Source organism: Carassius auratus, chromosome 32 (assembly GCF_003368295.1).
Source record: "Carassius auratus strain Wakin chromosome 32, ASM336829v1, whole genome shotgun sequence".
Lineage (NCBI taxonomy): Eukaryota > Metazoa > Chordata > Actinopteri > Cypriniformes > Cyprinidae > Carassius > Carassius auratus.
Genome location: NC_039274.1, coordinates 27,320,331 through 27,343,814, shown reverse-complemented (window position 1 = coordinate 27,343,814; position 23,484 = coordinate 27,320,331). Strand labels below are relative to the sequence as shown.

Sequence of the window (23,484 nt, the reverse complement as noted above, 5' to 3'; positions counted from 1 at the left end):
CACATTAAGACAAAACTATTTCCATCCAACCACCTGTCGTAAAGAGACCATTGTTCACAATCCAATCAATTCCCCAGGGATAAAATTCCATCCAGCCACATATCCACTCACTTTCCTGAAAATATGGAGCAAAAAGTTGCCTTTATTTCAACATATAGCAAAATAATCGAGTCATACCTTTTATCCCAAATTTGTTGCGCCTGCTGTATTTGTTGATGAGGACGAAAATCACAATGAGGAATACAAAACCAAAGCCAGCCAGACCAACAGCAATCGACATCTAGAGGAAAAGCAATACAGCAGTCAATGACATACGTCTGCTGAATTTGAATTTAAAGGAGAACTTTAGCCTTTTGCTTTTAAAGACATCTTACTCCAAATGAATCTTCTTCAGGACTCTTCGCCTCATCTTCAGATGTTGGAGCTACGGGGAAAAAAAACAAAAAGACACTGCGCAATTAAAGAGGCCAAAAAATGCTTTCCTTTAGACAGTGTTTTTGTTGTTAACCAAAACTTTTTTTATTTATCGCAATAAAGCTGAAATATAATAGAAATATTAAATGTAAAACTTTTAAATATTGCACAAAATTAGATAGGTGACACTGGCAACCAACTGAAAAAAAATTGTAGCTGTAGTACAAAAATTACAAAAACCGAAACTAAAATTAAAATGAAAACTGAAAATATAAACTAGATATTAATAAATTAATAATATATATATATATATATATATATATATATATATATATATATATATATATATATATATATATATATACTGTATATAATACTAAAATAATACTAGTTGTTAACACTTTTAATATGTACTGTATATAATACTAAAATAACACTAGTTGTTAACACTTTTAATATGTACTTCTTAAATGTTCATCCTTGGCTTCAGCAAACCTAAACAAGTTAAAAATTTCCACCATTATTTCTTATAGGGATAAAAATAAAGCAATTTAACACACATCGACACACATCATCACACTCATGTGGATTAAGTCGTCATGTCATTAAACTGCTTGTTATAAACTTTTTGGCAGAGTAAAACAATTTATGAACATTAATGAATGATTGCTAATTTGATACCAAATTTTAAAATATCTGAATTTAAAGATATAAATCTAGTTTAATTAGATTTTTGATTCAATAACTTTTCATCCTGGAACAACTAGGTTTGCTTCCACCAACATATTGAATTCTGTCTGTTCCTTCTAGATATGTCTATTTTCAATTCACTTCATGACTTGTACATTTTTTATGCTGCCTGAGGGGCACACTGTAAACTGTTTTGGTTCGGGAGGCTTTAGTTTGAACCCGTGTGGTTTGTTCACAGGTGTCAGGGAGGAATTGCCATTTAATTGAGTCATAATGGCAGAGGTGCAGCAGGGCTCAGATATTACCACATCACGCACCCAAGGCACGAGCTGTCCTCGCCGGACTCGAAAACAATTACACCGTCCTGAACTCTTAATGCATAGAGCTTGTATACGTGCCAAAATCATGGTGTAATTCATCAGGGCTATTCTGTAATCTACCTCTCTTTTGTGTCATTAGAGGTGTCCTTTTTTTTTTACAGATACTAGAGAAGATTTCAATTTTGCTATGTTGAGCATTTTTGTTTGCCAACTTCTGTGTTCTTGGTGCACTTAAGAGGAGGTATTATTATGAGATACCGCTCGAAAGAGGGTACTCTTTTATCAAATTCTTCAATGTTGACCTTAAGATCATAGATTATAATGTATTTGAAGCAATATATATATGTTTTTTTAATATTTTTTTTTTTTTCATTTTTTTTTATTAGTTCAACAAGCAGCACAGGGACATGAGATGTAACTATGTTTTGTCTGTCTGTATTCTTTTGGTCAAAAAGAAAGATGCACTTACTGTAATCAATCATTCCTGAAAGAACAGCATAAGTGGAGACAATAAACACATACAAAAGTTTAAAAATGTAAAACATTTTAAAGCATAAAAATGTACCATTCAAATGTTTGGGGCCAATAAGACTTTTTGTTTTAGAAAAAAAATAATTTTTATTTGATACGCATTAAAGTTATGTATCAAATTTTTCAAATAAATGCTTTTCTTTTGAACTTTCTACTAACCATACAATCCTGAAAACTCTTTTAAACAATTATGATATTAAGAAAAGTTTATTGAGCAGCAAATCAGCATATTAGGATGATTTCTGAAGGATCATGTGACACTGAAGACTGAAGTCATGATGCTGAAAAATTCAGCATTACATCACAGATATAAATTACATTTGAAAATATATTGCAATAGAAAACATTTATTTAAAATTATAATAATTTTTCATAATATTACAGTTTTACTATATTTTGCAGCCTTGGTGAGTAGAAGTGACTTCTTTCAAAAATATTACATAATTTTACCGACCTCAAACTTTTGAACTGTAATGTATATAGATTTTACAGTGAATTATATATTGCTATCCTAAATATATATATATACATATATACAAATACATACACAGTACAGAGCAAAGGTTTGGACACACCTTCTCATTCAAAGAGTTTTCTTTATTTTCATGACTATGAAAATTGTAGAGTCACACTGAAGGCATCGAGGGCTATTTGAGCAAGAAGGAGAGTGATGGATCACAGTCACCGGACCTGAACTCAATCAAGATGGTTTAGGGGTGAGCTGGACCTCAGACAGAAGGCAAAAGGGCCAACAAGTGCTGAGCATCTCTCGGGGACCTCCTTCAAGACATTTCAGGTGACTACCTCTTGAAGCTCATCAAGAGAATGCCAAGAGTGTGCAAAGCAGTAATCAAAGCAAAAGGTGGCTACTTTGAAGAACCTACAATATGACATATTTTCAGTTGTTTCACACTTTTTGTTATGTATATAATTCCACATGTGTTAATTCATAGTTTTGATGCCTTCCGTGTGACTCTACAATTTTCATAGTCATGAAAATAAAGAAACCTCTTTGAATGAGAAGGTGTGTCCAAACTTTTGGTCTGTACTGCATATATATATATATATATATATATATATATATATATATATATATATATATATATATATATATATATATAATATCACATATATTGTTTTGTTTATATAAGCAGGCACACATATCAAGGTATATCAAAATAAAATGAATAAATATCAGAGTCATTCCTATCAATAAATATCAATAAAACCCTCAATCCCTCAGGCTACAAAAGTAAATAAACAGTTAAATAGCTTACCCTCATCCTCAATGAACGGTGGCTCAAGAAAATAGCCGTAGATGGTTTTGGTGACTGACCCGAGGGAGTTGGAGGCTACTAGGGTGTAGTTTCCATTGTCGTAATGTGTGGGGTTCTGAAAAGTCAAGCAGCCTTCCAAGTAATCTTTGTAGTGCTCCATCTCCATGTGGATATACTCGCTCTGCAGGATCTCACGGTCCTTGTGGAACCAGCGCAGTGTGGGATGGGGAAAGCCCCTCACAGTGAACTCAATGCAGGTGTGATGGCGCCGCTCCGGCTCGTCCAGCTTCAGTATTACTGGTGGAACTGATATCAGGAAAGAAAAACCAAGATTTACCCAGATTTCTCACCCATGGTAATACACACACACACACACATATATAAACATACTCTTTCCACCACAACTCTCTTATATTTCTGGAATCAACACTATGGTAACAAACCAATCTAATTTTATTACCTGCAAAATGACAGTGCATACAGATAGTCCTAAATGTCAGATTTAAAAAGAAAGAACAGAATGGGGTGCAGTGTAAACGGAGCCTAAATGTGCTTGGAAATATGAATATCTATTCCCTTTCATTGTATGGAAAACTGAATCTCAGACATTCAGCCTAACATCTCATTTTCAGTTTCACAGATAAAAGAAAATAATACTGTACACACAACATCAGACTGACGATGGTGACAGATGACAAGAAGAGTGGGTTAATGATGATCAATTTTTATTCCTTTGATGTTAAAAGACTCAAAGATTCACTTTTTGAGAAATGCACCTGCATCGTTATTGTCAAGTAAATAGAAGGCCCACTGTTATGTTAATATGCACTATACGTTCATGAAACAGCTCGCAATCTTGCTGTCACAGACTGTATCTTATTGTACGTTATCTAAAGGTAAACTGCATGCAAGCATATTGTCCGACACTGCACATTTGTTTGTGATTCAAATGAGAAGGCATCGTTATTGTCAGCTGCCTTCTCTCACTGAAGTGATTTGTGCTTGACTGACTGATGAGACTTGACGAGAGATATATCCCTCCTGTAGAGCAGCTCGGCACACATCCCGCCTAAACAGATGACATGTGTTTTAGAATCAGCATGCAGGAACACCCTTGCTCTCGGCCTGTCTGCTCTCACTACTGCATGAGGCCTGTCATTTACAGATTCCTGCTGCAATCCCACCAGAAGAGAGAAAGAGAACGGGAGGGATGTGCATTCCATATGTGCATCTCATATTCCGGAGCTTTTGATCGGAATGCTAAAATCCAACGGGTGCACATTTCATTAGCATTATTAATGTGGCTAAGTGGAACAGGGCCAAACCTTTTGGCTTTGCTGACTCTGCACCCAGTTGTGATGTTTCTCAAATCCGATCATTTGGACTGATTGTCCATGCTGTCGGGTAATGAACATTATAGTCAAGAACTGGTCTTCAGAGGCTGTCATTTATAAATAAATAATGTAATTTACAAAATGGGGATATGTCATCTATAACATTTATTAGGGCTGTGCAAAAAATCGAACCACAGCCACAGACTTGGCAACACTGGTTGGCATTTACTACACCGAGCCGTAACTCACTAACAATCTACACAAAATCTATGTTAAAATCGCAGGCGATTCTTTGTCGATTTTGAAAGCGATTTTGTGTTAGTTGTGCGTAGACTACGGCTCTGTGTAGTAACAGCCGCTCCACCTGAACCAGTGTTGCCAAGTCTGCGGTTGTTTTTCATGTCCGCGGTTTGAAGTAACCCCAATACCAATAACGTGATATTTAGCTCCTAAAATGTGAATTTTACCAGGGCAACCCTTCCAAAAAATGTATATTTTAACCCCGGGAAGCAATTCTTATCGGGGAATCTCCCGGAAACAATCTGAACATATAAATATATATATATATATATGTATTTTTTTTTATTATTATTATTATTACAGATTTTAAATCAAACATACCCACAAAGTTGTATGTGAAGATTACCATTTTTAGAAATCATTAAAAAAAATAATATACAATATTTACTTGATTGGACACCAAATTTCAACATGATAAAAAGCCAAGTATAATACAGTTAGCTATATACAGGGTTTATAAGCCATTCGAAATCATTCCACACTCTTATTTAATAAAGACAAGACCCTTGTACAGTTTTTCCTTTCAGCACCTGTATATCTTGCCAATGTCATTTCAATTTAACGTCAAAGTCATTAGTCAGCAAAATGATAAAATGTCATGCTTTTCATCTATGCAGTGTCTTAAAATCATATGTTGTTTAATGAACATGATGCCTGAGTGTCAGATCATATCTGTGTCGTAAAACATTTATGCCATCAGTGAGAAAAAGTCCTCCATTACTATTAAAACATGTATAAAAGTTGCAGAGATGTTTCGGATTCAGTCCTGCCTCTGTCTAATTCTCATCTTATACCTGTTTAACACGATGCAGAGCAGGTTTATTTTTATGTATGCATTACAACCTAACACCTTCCCTAAACACATGCGCACCCTCTGATTAAATTAACACAGAGTCTTACAGGTTCATAGCTGTTAATTGGTGTATCATTTCATTTAGTACCTTGTTCTATTTTAAACCTGTCCGTACAGAAGTAGGGTGTTATATTTAAAGTTTGCAACATCAGTAAATGTATTTTCAATGTGACTTTGAAAGGATTCATGGACCATATTCAAATAAATGACAACAATTAATCAGCCTTTTTTTTTTTTTTTTTTTTACATACTTTTAACCTTTTAATACACCAAAACCCAAACCTAAAATATATTATCATACCACAATCCAATTTGATTAAAATTTATTTTATCCAAAATGACTTAGTGCATTCAGGCTAACATGTTTTACCTAACATGTGCTCCCTGGGTATCGAACCCACAACCTTATGCTGCTAACACAATGCTCTACCGCTTTGCAATACTAAAGCATTGCTTTAGTCAGTGACTGCTTGATTCAGTCTGATTTTCCAGACAGACTGAGTGATTTATTCAAATGAATCCATTGAGTGATTCGTTGATTAACTGCACACCACTTTACATTGTATTTTTGTTTCATATGCACACAGTGAAGACTACACAACAGTTGTGTTTATCTATATCTTTGAAGTACACATTCTCTTTGCATACAATTCACAAGCTCTTAACTCGACAATTATATATATATATATATATATATATATATATATATATATATATATATATATATATATATATATAAATTTTTTATTTTTTATTTTTTTATTTTTTTATTTTTTTTTGCTGTGCCACTGCATATCCAAACAAAAACACTGCTGATATCTTGACCTCTCATTTTGTTTGTAAAATGAAGCCATTCTTCGCTCAACCTGCAGCAATTACAGGACGCAGATTAAATACCATAAAAAGTAAAAGTAGCAGTTAAGGAGAATTTTATTCTTTATTATTTATTTTTTTACTTCTGGTTGCTAAATGTACTAGCATATCTTTTCTCACCAAGCTGCATAACTGGATGTCATTGCAGTATGAGTAATAGCCAACAATATCAAGTATGAGACATGAAAACCTGTAACAAGCAATATATACGTACATAGCACAGCCAGCTGAAGGGACACATTGGTCATTCCGACCACATTCTCAGAGATGCAGGTCAGAACAAATCCGTTGTCGTCTCTGCTCACGTTGACCAGCGTCAGGTTGATGGAGTGAATGTTGGGCCAGTAGACATTTGACTGGATGGCAGACGAAAAACATTATGCTACGGTTAGACTGAAAATAAGGTTAAACGGTGTGTTTGGGGTGGGATGATTGGCACCCACCTGGTGTGTGTTGATGGAGAGAAGGCCGTTCACGGTCCAGTCCACCTCAGGTACCGGAGACCCAGAGCCATTACAGCTGAGGGTCACGTTACCCCCCTCCAGCACAGTCAGGTTACTGTGAGCAACGCTGATATCTGGCAGGTCTAGATCACAAAAAGGATTATTATGGACATTACTTGATTATACTCTTACAAGACTTTACCATAATAACCATAGTTTCTGCCAAAAATCTGACTTTTAAGTCCATAATGAATTAACTGGAATGGTATATGGTGTGCAATTTCTGAATATTTTTTTTGTTTTTACAACCTTGAGTCCATAATGAATTAATTGGAATGGTACGAACTTTCTGATTATTTCAGTCCTTTTGATTGCTAATACAGTACCAAAGCATAATGTAGCATTTGGTGGAAAGTATGGAAAGTCAATCATTTTTGATGTTCTGTAGTATTATATATACACATTATATAGAGTTGCTTTATACTTAAATTTACTGGAAACTGGTTAAATTTCATGCCAAATTATATTTCAGGATGACAGCTGTGTACTGAAATTAAAAGAAAGCATCTATATCAGTGCTGTACCTTCAACCCAACCATTAAAAAAAAGGCTTTGGTAACTGAAATAAAACTAAAAATAATTATGAAAAACTAGATGAAAAACTCACTTTGGCTGCTAACTGAAATAAATACATTTAAGTTGAAGTACTAAAATTATTTAAATAGAAGAAATAAACTAAATAATTTTAATTTAATGTAAAATACTAATATATACTGTAATCATATAGAAATATTATTAAAAGTTCTAATAAAAAAGGGCCACTTATACATGACTAACTAGCAATTTGGGGCAAATCATAACCCCCAAATGTGCATAGTTTATACACTGGCAATTTACAAACATGTATGATTTAGATTTTTTTGACATAAATAATGGATAGATAATTATTATTATATAATAGTTTTTTCTTATGTGCGATTGTCATTTGTACTTTTTTTTGCATGACAAAAAAAAGAAAAAAGAAAGAAAGAAAAAAAGAATATGAAAGAATAAGAAAAAAAATGGTTGCATGATCTCCCTCATAAAGATAGCAATGTAACTAACAGATCTTACCTCACTCTCCCCAATACTGCATCATAATGTGAGACAAATATTGCATCATACGAATAATATAATCTTATATAACAATATGTAGTGCATGCTTGGCCTACAGCTGTATTATTTATGAAGAAAGATGTCTTACCACAGTAGGCGATGCTCATTGATCTCAGGCGGATTTTGCTTGCACCATTCTTGCAGTAGAGGTGCTGGGTGTGCAGGCCAGCCTCACCTCTCAGCTGCCAGAGCTGAATCCATCGGATCTCACAGCCACAGTCAAAGATGACCCCCTCCAGCCTCCTGCATCAACAACACAGCCAACGCTAGTTATACAGTCCCCAAACTCCACCATTTTCATGCTGTTTTAATTCTGAACTGGGCATGCAAAATCAATCAAACTTTGCCTGCACTGGTTAAAAACAGCAGCTTTGTGACACTCTCTCCCGGGTGATGTGCCATTGTGACCCGAAATGATTACTGAAAGGTTGTGGTTTCCTACATAGGGAAATCCATAAGCAATCAACATTATGCCCTTGAGTAAGACTCATAACCACAGGCAGCAGGGTGTTTCATTCACATGTGCTACTAAAAATAGTGGTGTGTGAACTGTATTTACATGTAGGAGAATCTGTATGAATTTTTATATAGTAGTATAACATAAGTCATAATAATCATTTTGAGAGGTCTTAAATTTTGGATGAAAATGCAAAAATCGTGATTCAGCCTAAAGTGATTATTAATCTTCAAAAGGCTATGATTCCTTAAATAAGTGAGCGTTGCATGTTTAAAGTTAAAACGCAGTGCTGTTGCGCTTTCTATATTCTCACATTTTCAAAGTAGTTCGCAATCAGTGAATACAGTGCATTTAAGAAATGATGAATTGTGACAGTGTTTACTTAGATTATTAATTTTGTAGTATGTTGGAGATTGTTGCAATAGTGGATATTTTATCTCCTTCATATTTTTGAATGAGCAGCATTCAAAATGTGTCCTGGTGCGTTTCAGACTTGTTTGTAATTAAATTATCTTGTAAATGTCTTTTATTGAAGAAAACCATATTATTTTATACATTTTCATTGAACTTTATTTTTTATTTTTTAATGCGTTCCTAAATGTTCCAGTTTTTCAGCTGGGAAAAAAGTGAATGTCAAACCCAGGTAAGTGCAGCCTAATAATCTGCTAACTGACTGTACTTACTATTGCATGACATGCACTGCACACATGAGCATTTTGTCAACTGCATCTTCTACATGTCACATACATGATGCAAAACACAAACAGCATTAAAAGCATGGGTATTTGCATTTCAAAGCTGTAAAACTGGCAAGTGCACAAAGCACACGATTACCATTCCCAGCAGTGACATTCTAGATTCAGTTACAAAAACATCAGATTATTAAATGATGTTTATGCAAAACATAAGTAAAAAATGAAAAAGAAAAACACTCAAGAAACATTAGCTGAAAGCAGATCTTAATAGCTTCCAGATATTTACTTTATTTTACACCAGAAACTACCCAAGTATGTAGACGTGCTTGGGCAAGAAATTGTAAGCGCACTGTCCCGTGACAAATCTCATTCCTGACATAGCCTAGGTAATAGAGTTCCTCTATGTCTGTGACATTAAAAACAGATGCGTTATTATTCAGATAGCTAGCTATAAAGAGTTGACAGCTGAACTTAACTGCAAGATTGTGAAAAGAAAGAAGTGACTGCAGCAGACAGCCGCTTGCTTTAGTGCCTACAGAAGGCAGTTTACACTAATGCCTTGCAACACAACACATTCTTTTTGCAAATTTATGAATTATGTTCTGAAACATTATAGAAAGCAACTACATGTGAAATTGATCTTGCACAGCTATGAGAAAGTTTCTAGAGTACAGAGTGTTTTTTTACTGCAAAACAAAACAATTTTATGTAAACAAACTACATATACATACTACCATTCAAACACTTGGGGAATGTTTCAAAGAAATTAATATTATCTAGCAAGGATGCATTAAGCTGATAAAAAGTGATGGTAGACTTTATCATTATTTATTAAAACAATATATATATATATATATATATATATATATATATATATATATATATATATATATATATATATATATATATATATATATATTTTTTTTTTTTTTTTTTTTTTTTTTTTTTTTTTTTTCAAGTAAATGCTTCTACTTTCTATTCCTTAAATAATTAACAGCACAACTGTTTTCAAGATTAATAATAATAATAAAAATATTGAGCATTAAATCAGCATATTAGACTGATTTCTGAAGGATCATGTGACATTGAAGACTGGAGGAATGATGCTGAAAATACAAATTTGCATCACAGGAATACATTTTACAATATATTACATAACCGATTTTCTAAAACTAATGAACTCTTCCATAAAGTGCATAGTATGCTGACAAACAGGAATGTGATAACATACAAAGCTGTACTTGGTAAGTGGACACTGATTACTGGAACAATACAACATTTCACTTTATGAAAAACACAGTCGCAGTGGCTGAATGGAGAAAAAGATGAGGCGCTCACAACGTGATGAACTGTATATCATTACCCACAGGCTTTGATCTCAGCGTGAAACTTTAGTCCATTAATCTGTATGCTCGGGTTGGAAAATACGCTACTGTATGTTTTCAGAGCCCTTCATTATTTTGCAAATCCCTTTCTGCAAACTTCCAGGAGCCAGGTCACCCGCAAGAACAAATTCATCTGTACAGTGCGGAATGAGCTGACAAGTAGAATGGCCAAAACGATTTGAATGTGATTTTAAGAGAAATATGAAACCGTGACTTCATGAAGTATACTAACAAGTTGTGAGAGATACTGACAACAACAAAAAAAGATGTTTTGTTTTCTAAGGCATCATTTACGCTACCAGGAATAACCCAGCGGCAGCCAATGGGGGGCCTGACTCTCATCAGAATGACTAACAGCCCATAACCTGATTATGCACGCTGATGAGATTTACTTGGGCATATGCACCTGAAAACTATTGAGAAATTAAACTGTAAAATGCAACTCCTCATAATGTAATGGGATATATATATATATATACAAGTATTAGTATTAGTATTAGTATTTATTTATTTTCTGAAGAATAAAACAAAACCAGATCAAGATTTTACATTAGACTTTAAGTGGAGACCCAACATACTACTGAATTTGCTTAAAAGTAAAAGTATTTTTTTATGTTTTAATGTGGTTTATCATTTGTTTTCTGTATTTCAGTATTTTCATGATTTTCTCTGCTATCTGTGACCCTTAACAGACCTGTGACCCACCAGTTGAGAATCACTATCTGAAAGTCTAAATTCTCAATTCTTATTCCAAACCCTCAGGCTGATATTATATTACAATGACTGTTAGGATGGATTGACTTGGTCTGAAAATCAATAATGCCTGTGAATCTCATCTAGCTTTGAAGATTACACCATTATAACTGATACCAATCCACACCATTCATCTCCATAATACGTGCAATTTGTTCAGTGTTTTACTCACAATTTTACTCAGACAGAGGACAAACTCAGACCTTATGCTGATGTTTTATGTCTGCAAGTGTTTGTATACTAAGTGTCCTTGAAGACAATGACTTTGTCGGCTTTATTGCTATGCATTTTTTTCATTTTCATTTTAAGTGCAGTTTAACCATATGATCAATCATTTTGATGGCACGTCATGCCAGTGGTGAATGTATCACCAAGTCATGTGTTAAAAAAAGTATATATGTTTTATTTTTGTAAGAAAATGACCAGTTGTTTCACTAGATAAGACCTTTATTCCTCGTCTGGGATGGTGTAGAGCCCTTTGAAGCTGCACTGAAATGCCAATTTGGACATACAACCCATTGGTTGCCATTGAAGTCCATTATATGGAGAAAAATTCTGGAAACTTTTCCTCAAAAACCGTAATTTCTTTACAACTGAAGAAATCTTGGACGACATAGGGGTCAGTAAATTATCAGGAAATTGGCAAACTCAATAACATAATTTAATGAAGCATAGCATTAGTTCTGGCAGGTCAGATCAGTCAAGCTTGCATCGGCTGACTCCACGTCTACCTATAGAAATATAACGCCTATCACAGCATTCCTATGTAGGGTCTATTCAGTATTATTCAGCAGCTTTTTCACTTTGCTCAAGAGCTAATTACCCTCCCCCATCCCCAGCTCCTCCTTTCATCCAACAGTCAGGACTTGACTTTCTGATTCCTTATTGAATCAGACTCATTTTTAATGAATTAAGTTATTATATTAAAGTGTTATTAAGAACAATAATGACATTTGCTAAATGTGGTTGTATTCTGTTTATCCTAAGAGGTTTAATGCTGCTCTCCCTGCTCTTATCCATGCAAGGCTAAATGGATGGGCAGGGAATTTTTGCCCAGAACAGAACAAAATCACCAACCTAAACTGTATGTTAATTGTCAATCATCTTTGACAATAGTGGTTCTGACAGTACTATAGATTCCCCCCTTAAAAACAATAACAAAAGAGCTAACCGTAATAACTACATCCACTATTAATTTCTATAGCTTTCCCAGGTCTGAATATTATAATTTCCCTCATATTTACAGATTATTCCTTAAAGAGTTATTCCAGTAATGGCCTTTGATCTTTCAGTATTAGCTCATAATGGCACATTTTAGAGTTGCAGTTGAACACTTATTAAATTCACTAGTAAATTATCTTTCATTTCAGCACTGAACTGTGCTGAAATGATCTCTAAAAGCACCCACCTGGTAAATAAATTCACCACAACCGTGAACACAATCAGAATCTGGTAAAACTAATTTCCTAGAGGAAAGATTTGGAGAAATGACAGGAGTTGTTTATGTTATCCACGATATCCACATGAGTGAAGACAGGAAAAGGCAGCAATGTGCACAGTCCCCGAATCCCCCCCAAAAAAAACTGAAATGAAAGGCCAAAAGATGTGCATTATAAAAAATTAAGCAGGACATATGTCAGCTGCTCAAGTTGTGTTCAGCAACAACAAAGAACGAAGACGGGACATGTCTAAAGAATTGAATAGTTTTGTCATTTTAAATGCAACACGACGACACCATGTCATCTCTCACAATCAATAAACAAACTCATCACTTTATGTACATGCAAATTGCTCAAATATTCATGACAAACAAGAAAATGAGGTCAGGCTCCCAGCAGACAAGACCAATACATTTCACTGCCATGGCTTAATTAACCAGCATGAGCAACTCGACTGTTCGCAGACATGTAAAAAGTGCTTCTGCTTCATCACTGGAGATGTTTTGCTTTGACAGAGACACAAGTCTATCGGAAGATGGGAGCAGGGGGTGCACAAACAAATTAGTTGACAGTAAAGTGCTGAAAACATTTCTAATGAACACAGCGATGCAATCGAACATCAAGCCTGCATTTCAGAGTCCAATTTGGCAGCCGAGTGCTGCTTATCACAGAAAATCTACACAGAGAGAGTTTTGAGATTTATTTTGAATAGATTAATTATTGCTTGGTCTGTTTTTATGAGCCTGTCCTCCAACAAAAAAAACAACCATATAGGTTGTTTGTGCAAGCACCTTATTACGACCTATATTTACGTTTGAAAGGTAAGCGTAAAAATAATGACAGTATCGCGTTGCGTCTGTCGTCATGAAATGACGTATTATGTCATTACCAATCAAAACGCACGTTTATTTAAATGCAATGTGTGGACTTTTTACACCAATCTCACAGTAATTCCTACATATTTTACAAGAAGGCTTTATTTTTTTCAAAATATTAATATGAAAACGACCTTTTGCCAATAGCGGCGCAATTGTAGTATACGCTCTGATGGGTCGTATTTCAGGGATTTGGACAAACGACCCATACGAGCGTATTGGTTGGAGGAAAGGGTTGGTTTTTATACTGCGATTTGGCAGCTGAATTCATGTAGTCATTTTTGGAAATACTATTAACTAATGCAGGATGAACTTACAGTTCGACCAGCTGAAGGTGCTGAAAAAGCTGCCAAGAGAGTGTCGTCAGAGGGTTCTTGGACAGGTTTCTGTGCAAAAAGAAAAACAGAAAGAAGAACAGCAATTTATGATTTAGCTGTGAACAGAGGAAGCAATTAAACCAACATAACATAAGGCTTGCAACATATTTTACTCCCAAAACGTGACATTTCCTGTGAGATTTGTGACATCAGCTGAAATAGAGAGAAAGATGAAGCAAATTGTGTAGATTTAATGAAGACAAACATTTTCTTTTAGTATTTTGAAAAACACGATCTGATGAATCGAGCACAATTTTGATTTTATATTGACCGTAAAAATATAATAAATTGAAACTTCATTACACAAAAAGCTTTTAGGGGACATTACATGATTATGATAAATTTTATCTACAACAGGATAGAACTAAATATAATTTTATAAAATAAATGCTTTTTTATAGTTAACAAGAAATTTACCTTAATTATAGTTAGTTTATTTCTTCTGCTGAACCTAAATGGAGATATTCTGAAGAATATTGGTAGCTAAACAGTTGCTGGTCCCCAGTGACCGCCATAGTATGGAAAAAACTTTTGGTTACCAACAATCTTCAAAATATCTTCATTTATGTTCAGCAAAGAAACTCATACAGGGTTGAAATGATTGAAATGGAAACATTTTGTGTGAACTATTCCTTTAAGTTGAACTTACTGTTTTTAGTTGTATTCACTAAATTAAATTGAGTTTCTATATCTAGCATAGCACAAAAACAAACAATATTATTATCATTAGCACAGCTATTACTCATTGAGTTAAGAAATATACTTTATAATCTTTATTCAGTCAAATAACCTCAAGCTCTACTCTTCAGCACAATGGTAAATAGCTAAATCATGTCATACAGCAGAAACTCTTTTAAAATATGAAATGTACTGTAAGTGAATTTCTGTTTACTCCAAAAAAAATTAAAAATTAATTTGCACATTTACACACCTGATTTGGCCCTATGAAAAGCATGCTGGGAACTAAACAAGTAATTTCACTGTTCAAAAGTTTGGGGTAAGTAAGATTTTGCCATGATGCTGACATGGAAATAAATTACATTAAAAAAAAAAATATTAAAATAGAAAAGAGTTATTTTAATTTGCAATAATATTTCCACAATATTGCAGTTTTTTACTGTACTTTTGATCTAATAATAGCAGGCTTGGTGAGCATAAAAGACTTTCAAATAAATTCTAAATTATTTTTTTCAGTGTAGAATAGAAAACTCAAAGGCACCTTAACAAGTGCAAATTTCTCCCCCGCCATTACATATTTACAAGATAGTCATGATTTCCTAGGCAAGAAGTGAAGAAAAATCTTGATACATCCATGAGTGCTTGAGTCTAATACTTACAAAAACTATACATTTTAAAAGTGTACACAGGCTTAAATGAATATCACTCAAATATTAAAACCAAGTAAACCTTAATATTTAAACCTGTTCCACAAATACTAATTCAGTGAACACGTTCTGTCAAACACAACTTTAACGAAAGAGTTAACATGAGAGAGAGGTACTTTATGCAACAGGAAATCAGAGAGAGCCTCCATCACTGCCAAGAGGAGCTGAGAGAAAAGGAGCAGCTGCAGGGGCCGCTCAGCCAAATCAATAAAGAGAACTTGAGCAGTTCGCCGTCTACAAATTCAGTAGATGCAATGAAAGACTGCAGGTTTTAAAAGCCAACAAATTCAATACAAAGAGGTGGTCTGGGACTGGAAAATGGCTTTTAACTAACAAAGCCAGAGGCATGATATGTGTTAGGGAGCATTAAATAAATCTAGCGGCTATAAAGAAAGATGGACATCCATGATATGGAGAAAAAATAGAGCAGATGTCAGAGAACGGATCTCTAATTCAACTTCAATCATATTAAACATAAATATTGGTCAAAATGGAAATATAATATGTTTTTATTAATGCATTTTTTTTTTTTTTTTCAGTGCAAAATATGGTTTTAAATGGACCTTGGTCTGAAACCTTTCAGTAGATCTGTTCCTGTCTATCTCAAATATAGCAAATAATACATTTAAGGAAGCACTCAGAAGGAACATATAGCCCTTATCTTTCCGTAAAAGTAGAGAAGACTTTTACAGGTTTATCAGTGGAAAAAGATAATGTTTTATCATTTACAGAGCATCTGGCTCAATGATTTAAAGCTTCTGCTTTCATATAAAATAATCAGCAATGAAATGATTGCTGATATGTACAGTAGAGTTCAAAACATTTGGGTCAGTAAGATATTTTTACATGATACTTTTATTCAAGAAGGGAACGTAAAATTAATCAAAAGTGTCAGTTAAGAGTTTTATAATCTTACAAAACATTTATTTTTCAAATAAATGCTGTTTTTTAACTTGCTATTCATCAGACAATTTTTGTCATCAAACAATTCTGAAATAAATATGTATTACTGTTTTCACAAAAATAGTGTTTTGAAGAGAAGAGAAGAGAAGAGAAGAGAAATTTAAATGTTATTAAAGCTATTTTGAATAATATTGCACAATATTACTATTTTTCTATTTATTATATACTGTAACTCGTCTTATTTGCGATACAGAATACTCAAATTGTGCAGCTTGATTATAAAGATCAGTCATACATGTTTTGCACAAGTGCATGATTAAATAGGAAGAATCTCACAAAATTACACTCAAGAAGAGACCCAAACCACATTTAGAAACAGAATATCATTAAGACTTGCAGATGGCCTCTTTTAACTTTGACCAGTAAGCAGCCACATAGCATTTTTTCCCCTAGAAATCTGCTCTTTCGAGAAGCACACAGCTGTGAGGTGGCTGGAGTGGTGGATGCATGTCTTATAAGAAGCTATTTTGACTAGACGACTGGCATATTCTCAGGGTCATTAGAAACTCTTATGAGTTTTATAACAAGCACTGCTGGCTGCCAAAGCCTGTCGCCATAGCAACAAGCTCTCTGATGCGGTCTGATGCATGGGGAGGGGCTTTGTTGCCGCTGTGTGCTTTAAAGTGTCAACACCCACAACACACACTCAAAAACACACACGCTTACACTCTGACAGAAGCCTTTGACCATTAGTCGGTTTTTATTTGAAACTCATAGTAATTCAAGCATTCAGTTTCTGCTTCAAGAGCTTCTGATGGAGTCTTATTAAAATGTGTTGCATAAGTCAATCTGTGTAATTGCACATCTTTGTGGGTGTTACTTAAAGGTGAAGCATATGAAAGTGTTATTTTCAGTATCTCTGTAGTGCTATCAAAAAACCAGCCTGACATAACATTAACATTAACATCAGAATGTATGTGCGGTTTAAGATAATTTTATCTGAAATATTATAGATTGAATAGATTATTCGTTATAAATTGGCAAGGGATTGTTTACCTGCAGCTAATCTATTACGAAATATTTTTCTTTAAAAGAAACTTTGCTTTTCATTGTGGGGGTCCAAAATAGTTTGTTAGCATCTTATCCAGAGTCTTTGCAAAGCCATGCACATTGTGACAAAATCACAAAACAGTCTGAGCTGAAATATGCCGCATAAATGAATAAAGTGGGACTGAAATGATCAGGCACCTGTTAAAAATAAGGTTCAGCTGCTCGTTTCTAACATTGGGATTGTTTAGAAGGATATGCAGAGTGACAGGTGCTACACACAGTTAGAAATAGCACAAGGTTTGGCAGACTTTTCTATATTTTTTGATTTGATGTTTAGGAATAACATCTCTATGCTTTCTGTTTTTAACTCACCATGTCCAGACCAGCCAAATGTCTGTACGAGCTGATCAGCTACTCCTTAATATAATGTAGAAACTAGAATTTTAAGCTGCTTTGCATCGTGAAAAGCGCTGTACAAATAAGCTTGAATTGAATTGAACTGAATTGTACAAAAAAACATCATGTAACTACACATGTGTTAAAAGGAATAGTTCATACAAAAATTAAAACTCTAAGGTGCAGAGTTTGTTTCTTCACTGGAATATATTTGGAGAAATTTAGCATTACTTGATCACTAATGGATCCTCTGCAGTGAATGGGTGCCGTCAGAATGAGAGTCCAAACAACTGCTAAAAAAATTGCAATAACCCACAAGTAGTCCACACCACTCAAGTCAACCAATTGACATCTGGTGAAGTGAAAAGCTGCACTTTTGCAAGGAACAAATCCATCGAGGCATTCTAACTTTAAACCGTCGTTTCTGGCCAAAATAACAAAAACAGGCCATACTCCATACTTCAGTTGAAAAAGTCCATTGCATATTTGTCCTCTATAAAATATATACATATTTAAATATAAACATATTTCGTTAGCACTGTTTTGGACTGCCTCACTAAATGGTGCTTGATCTGGGCATTTTTCTTTCCTGATTCAGGCGAGATGCATTCTTCATTGGAGAAAGCAATATTTTGAACAGAGGACTTTTATTTTAGTTGGAAGCAATGGTTTGAAGTTAAAAATGTCTTGATGGATTTATTTCTTACAAACACTCAGCCCTTCACTTCACAAGCTGTTAATTTATGGACTGGAGTGGTGTGGATTACTTGTGGGTTATTGTGATGTTTTTATCAGCTGTTTGGACTCTTATTTTGACGGCACCCATTCACTGCAGAGGATCCACTGGTGAGAATCCAATGTGTCAGTCGGACATCAGAAAGTTGTGCAAGAAGTTAAGAAAAATCAGTTTTGCAGTCTCCTTTCAATAAGCAGTGCTTCTGGGGAGGAACTTTTGAGTTGTGAAAGTCACAGTACATATCCATAGTACATCAAACTCATTTATCTCAGAAGATCAAGGAAAATGTGATTGCTCATCATCTGACCCCTTTAAGATAATGACAATCCTGTGAATTCAAAGCACTAGATCTCTATTCCTGTCTGCTGGACAGGAGATTTACAACAGTACAGCCTCTACACTGGTCTCATCTTCATTATTGCAACTCGCTGTTGGCCGACGGCCCAGTATAAGCAATAAAATGTCTGCAGCACAGAATGCTGCAGCCCAGCTGATCCTAAACCAGGCCAGGTATTCATATGTATTTCCTCTGCTGCTATGAACCCGCTATTGATGTCTGGATCAAGCTCCAAAGCCCAACAATGCAACTGCTCAGGTGATTTAACCTAGTGGTTAAAATTGTACACTTTTTTATTTACTATTAAATGAAATGTGCTACATTTAGAATTTCCATTTGTCGCAATGCATTCTGGGATTGCTTTATCCTGAATATTGTATATATATATATAGAGAGAGAGAGAGAGAGAGAGAGATTTTTAAAATTAGGTTTCTTAAGGCTGCATAATCTTGTCGCCTTCTATTTAGTATTTCTCTATATATAATGGGTGCAATTTGTTGTCCAGTTTGATAGACCCCATTCTCAACATCCATTTGGGCTTTATTGCTATTAACATGTTTACTTTGTTATTGTGATAGAAGCATAATTTCTATTAATTTCCATTGTGAGATCCATCAATCAGTATCGTGTGATAATAATTCCCACCTTAACTAACACAGATGAAGCATTGAGTTAATAAGTACAATACTAAATGGTTTATGTACATGCATTTGGGGTATTTTAAAAGAATAAAGTAGAAATGCTTAATTGGTGTAGTTTTTATTTTCTATAAAAAGCTACACTTAATACATTTGCGTCCTGATAAGCATTAAATTGATCATAAAGACTTAAACACGATTACAAATTTCAAACAAATGCTGTTCTTTTCTATTCATAAAAAAATCCTGAAAAAATGTATTACATCAAAAATATTGTTAAAAAAAATATTGTTAAAATTGATGTTTCTTGAGCAGCAAATCAGCATATTAGAAGGATTTCTATAAGACCATGTGCTACTGAAGGTTGGAGTAATGCCTGATGAAAACAAATTTAACAAATGAATACTGTGGTTGGTAGACCACAGCAGCAATTTTCTCTAAAGAATCTAACACTTTTGCAAGTCTTCCCAGATAAGAGAGTCTGCTAAACGCCTTCAGTGTAAATCTAAATGTTTTGGTGTTTTGTGCAGAGCCACCTGCATATTTCAGGAGCTGCTCTTTTAAAAGGTCATCTTTCATCACTGTGAAGAAAAATGTCAGTGCAAATTGAACAGGGTGGATGGTAGTTAATGACTATGGAAATAAATTAATTTGCCACCAGTTGTGCAGGAGTCACACAGAATTCATTGATTTTTTTTTTTTTTTTAAGTTGCAGTCTAGGAAGGAGATACCAAAATAGTCATGCCTAAGAACATTTGCATTTTCCAATTCTGAACTCCCGAACGTCTGTGAAGGATATTTTTCTGTATGTTTCACAGAAAAGTTATGATCTTAGACTGCCATATATTCATTTGATGGATACTGTACTTGCTGCAACACGCACAAATTAACTATTCAGATGTAAAATCTAAAGAGTACCACTGTAATACCATGATCATGTGCTGTTGAGTATCAGGTAAATACCATGAGACATGAATACTGTATGTTAATCAACCACAGCTGGGAAACAAACTACACAGTCTTTTAAAAGCTCTGAGAACCACATTATCAGTCGAAAATACATGTAAGGATATACTTCCTCAATACGATTCAGAATAAAATGAGACTCATGTAACCTCGCACCAATCAGTGATATACAGAGGAGGTTTATGAATCATCATAATGTGCTCACAGGCATTCTGCTACTCGCTTCTGATGCAACTGTTTATGTGTGGGTCAGTGAGGGATTTCAATACGAGAGGCAGGCCAGTGATTCAGAGCTAATAACAGGAACCACACATCGTCACACGTGGAGTGGACTACTGTTTTTCTACAATTTGTTAAAGAAATTATGACATAAATACTTCAGTTACCAAAAACACAAATAAAAATAAATAGAATGAAAAAAAAACTAACAGAAATCTGAACTGAAAATATTAAAAGTATAAAATTTAAAACATTAAAACATATATGTTTTTATATATATATAAATAGTCAATATGTTAATACTAATATGCAATTAGTTAATAGTGAATATTTTTTCCTATTCTAAAGTGTTACAGAATTTCACTGAACACCAGTTTTATTTTAGAATTATTTATATAACATTTTATAGTTTTAGTAATATTTTTAATTATTAAGTAATATTTTTAATTTTATTTATTTTTATATTAATGTCCCAGTCTTTTAAATAGAAAGAGAGGGGGGTGGGGGGTGTATTGGGACATAAACTGAGCCCGATTCAATTCAACTTTTAATCATAAGAGATGCCCTGTGAAGGTGAAGGAAGCTGTCAGCGTTATACAGTACATAGGCTACCTTTTACAGCTATATACAATTACATCTTTTCCTTAACATAACATCTAGCAACCAATACAGCCACATGAAGCTCTGCACAGAGCTCCTCAAATCAATCAATCCATCACAGAAAGGTTACAGGCTGTGTAAACACACATTGAGACATAAACGGAGTTAAGCTGTGCACATTTAAAGACTGGCTGAACATTTCTCTTTTTTCTTTAGAAAGATCCCTGGAATGACATGCTTGGGGAAAGAAATACCAACTGGGATCTTAATTGCTCAGCTCTGGTTCAAGGGCTGAGATGGAGTTCTGCCAGTGTCTGTTTTTGGCTTGACTAAAGCTAACTTTTAAGATCTGTGTTGTCAGAGATGCTGCTATGGTGCCACCCACCCTGTTCAGTTCCCTCTGCCTTTCTCTCTTTCTCTCTCCACGAGGCTGAGTCATGCTGCCGTCTATTATTCAGAACTGCAGATACCTGCTTTAAATTGAATGCACAGCTTGTGAGACCTACAACGTTTGGCAATCCAATCGTCAGTGTATGTTGATCAGTAACAGTGGTGAAAGATCCTCTTTACTGTCTGTATCAATATAGGGTGAACAGCTATTCTTTCATGGCAAAACTTTGGAAAACTTGGCAGGTATCAAAGGAGTTTCAAAGACTTCACAGCGTTCTAAACCATGAAACATAAAAGTGTAATCTAACTAAAGTTAAAATATATGTTTCATTTTAAAATTGATTATTTTAGTTTAGTTCTGAAGCTACATATATTATATATATATATATATATATATATATATATATATATATATATATATATATATATATATATATATATATATATATATATATATATATATATATAAACAATAAAAGTTAATTCAAAATGTTTATACTGTTAGTGAACAGTAATCAGAGATTTCCTTCTTTTCTCTAAAGCACAACATTTGGAGAGAAAAATAATCAGACAGGAATTATGTCACAAAATTCACAGTATTCTAAAGCATGAAACATTAAAGTGATGTCTAACTTAAAATAAAATAATTTGTTTAAATTTAATGCGATGTCGCCTTTAATTTCAAATTGCTACAGATTTTTGTTGTTTGAAGCCAGTTTAGCCTGTATTACAACAAATGAACATGTTTTATATGTACTCTTTCATTCTTTCTTGTTTCTTGCTTTAATAAAGAAAAAATGGCAGTCAGTATTGGAATTGGCCAATTTGCTTGTAAAAATTCAGCAATCGGAATTAGCCATGAAAAATTGTGAACGGTGCATCCCCAGTTATCATAATGGCTCTCTAAACTCACTAATATTAAGACATTCAAAGAAAGTTTTCAACCCTTAAATGCAACAACAGGAACCACAATAGAAATATTTTTTTTCCAGACACAAGTGGGTGCTGTTAACAGAATGTGTTATTTTCACATCAACACACTCATGTTAATTACTGAGAAGTTGCATTGAAAGGCACGCAAGTTCAATAATAGTTTAAAAAGGCTCCATTAATGCCTTGTTCAGTGTAAATGCATTCCAGTTGCTCTTTGCTGTAGAAAAAGCCTTTTTAATAGACAGAAACAGTAATATGCACCGGTTTTGTATAAAATAACTGACTCATTTCATCAGTGTTTGCACGCTCTGTGGCACCAAAAAGAGGGAAAACAAAAAAGGTACTTTAAATGTAATATATTGCAGGTCTCTGAATTAGAAAACTGAGAGGATTGCATTGCACAAGATGCTCTGCCCCACAAATGGCTTTTCGAATACTGTCCCCTTTGATTGTCTGGCTTTGATGACGCTGGTTTTCAGTGATTGCACAATGAGGAGAGGAAATAGATTCATGAGATGGGACATCATGCTTTCAAGCATAATCCTGGCAGGAGATGCTTTAAAAGAGAGGAAATAAGCTCAGGTAGGGAACAAAAACACTTGGGACATGAAAGATCCACTGCTACTGCAGCCAGACCGAATCAAGCATCGCCTGTGTTTCAGTTCCTCCGGGTGGTCTCTGCACCCAGCAGGTGGAACTACCTCTCTGCTGTTTCCTTCAATAGCTCTCCTATTTCATTCATAAATCCATTTGGAGTCTC

General features: G+C 34.3%; 1 protein-coding gene across 1 annotated transcript in view; it reads right to left on the bottom strand.

Annotated features, from left to right (window-relative positions):
- Positions 1–23,484, bottom strand: part of LOC113051985 (NT-3 growth factor receptor) — a 93,545-nt gene that overhangs the window by 45,524 nt on the left and 24,537 nt on the right. The window contains exons 4-11 of the mRNA XM_026216196.1: positions 14,112–14,180; positions 8,279–8,433; positions 7,036–7,178; positions 6,807–6,948; positions 3,233–3,538; positions 1,894–1,908; positions 375–424; positions 178–280 (exon numbers count right to left, since the gene is read on the bottom strand). Coding sequence (XP_026071981.1) covers positions 178–280; positions 375–424; positions 1,894–1,908; positions 3,233–3,538; positions 6,807–6,948; positions 7,036–7,178; positions 8,279–8,433; positions 14,112–14,180 — 983 coding nt within the window. The remainder of the gene's footprint in view (positions 1–177; positions 281–374; positions 425–1,893; positions 1,909–3,232; positions 3,539–6,806; positions 6,949–7,035; positions 7,179–8,278; positions 8,434–14,111; positions 14,181–23,484) is intronic.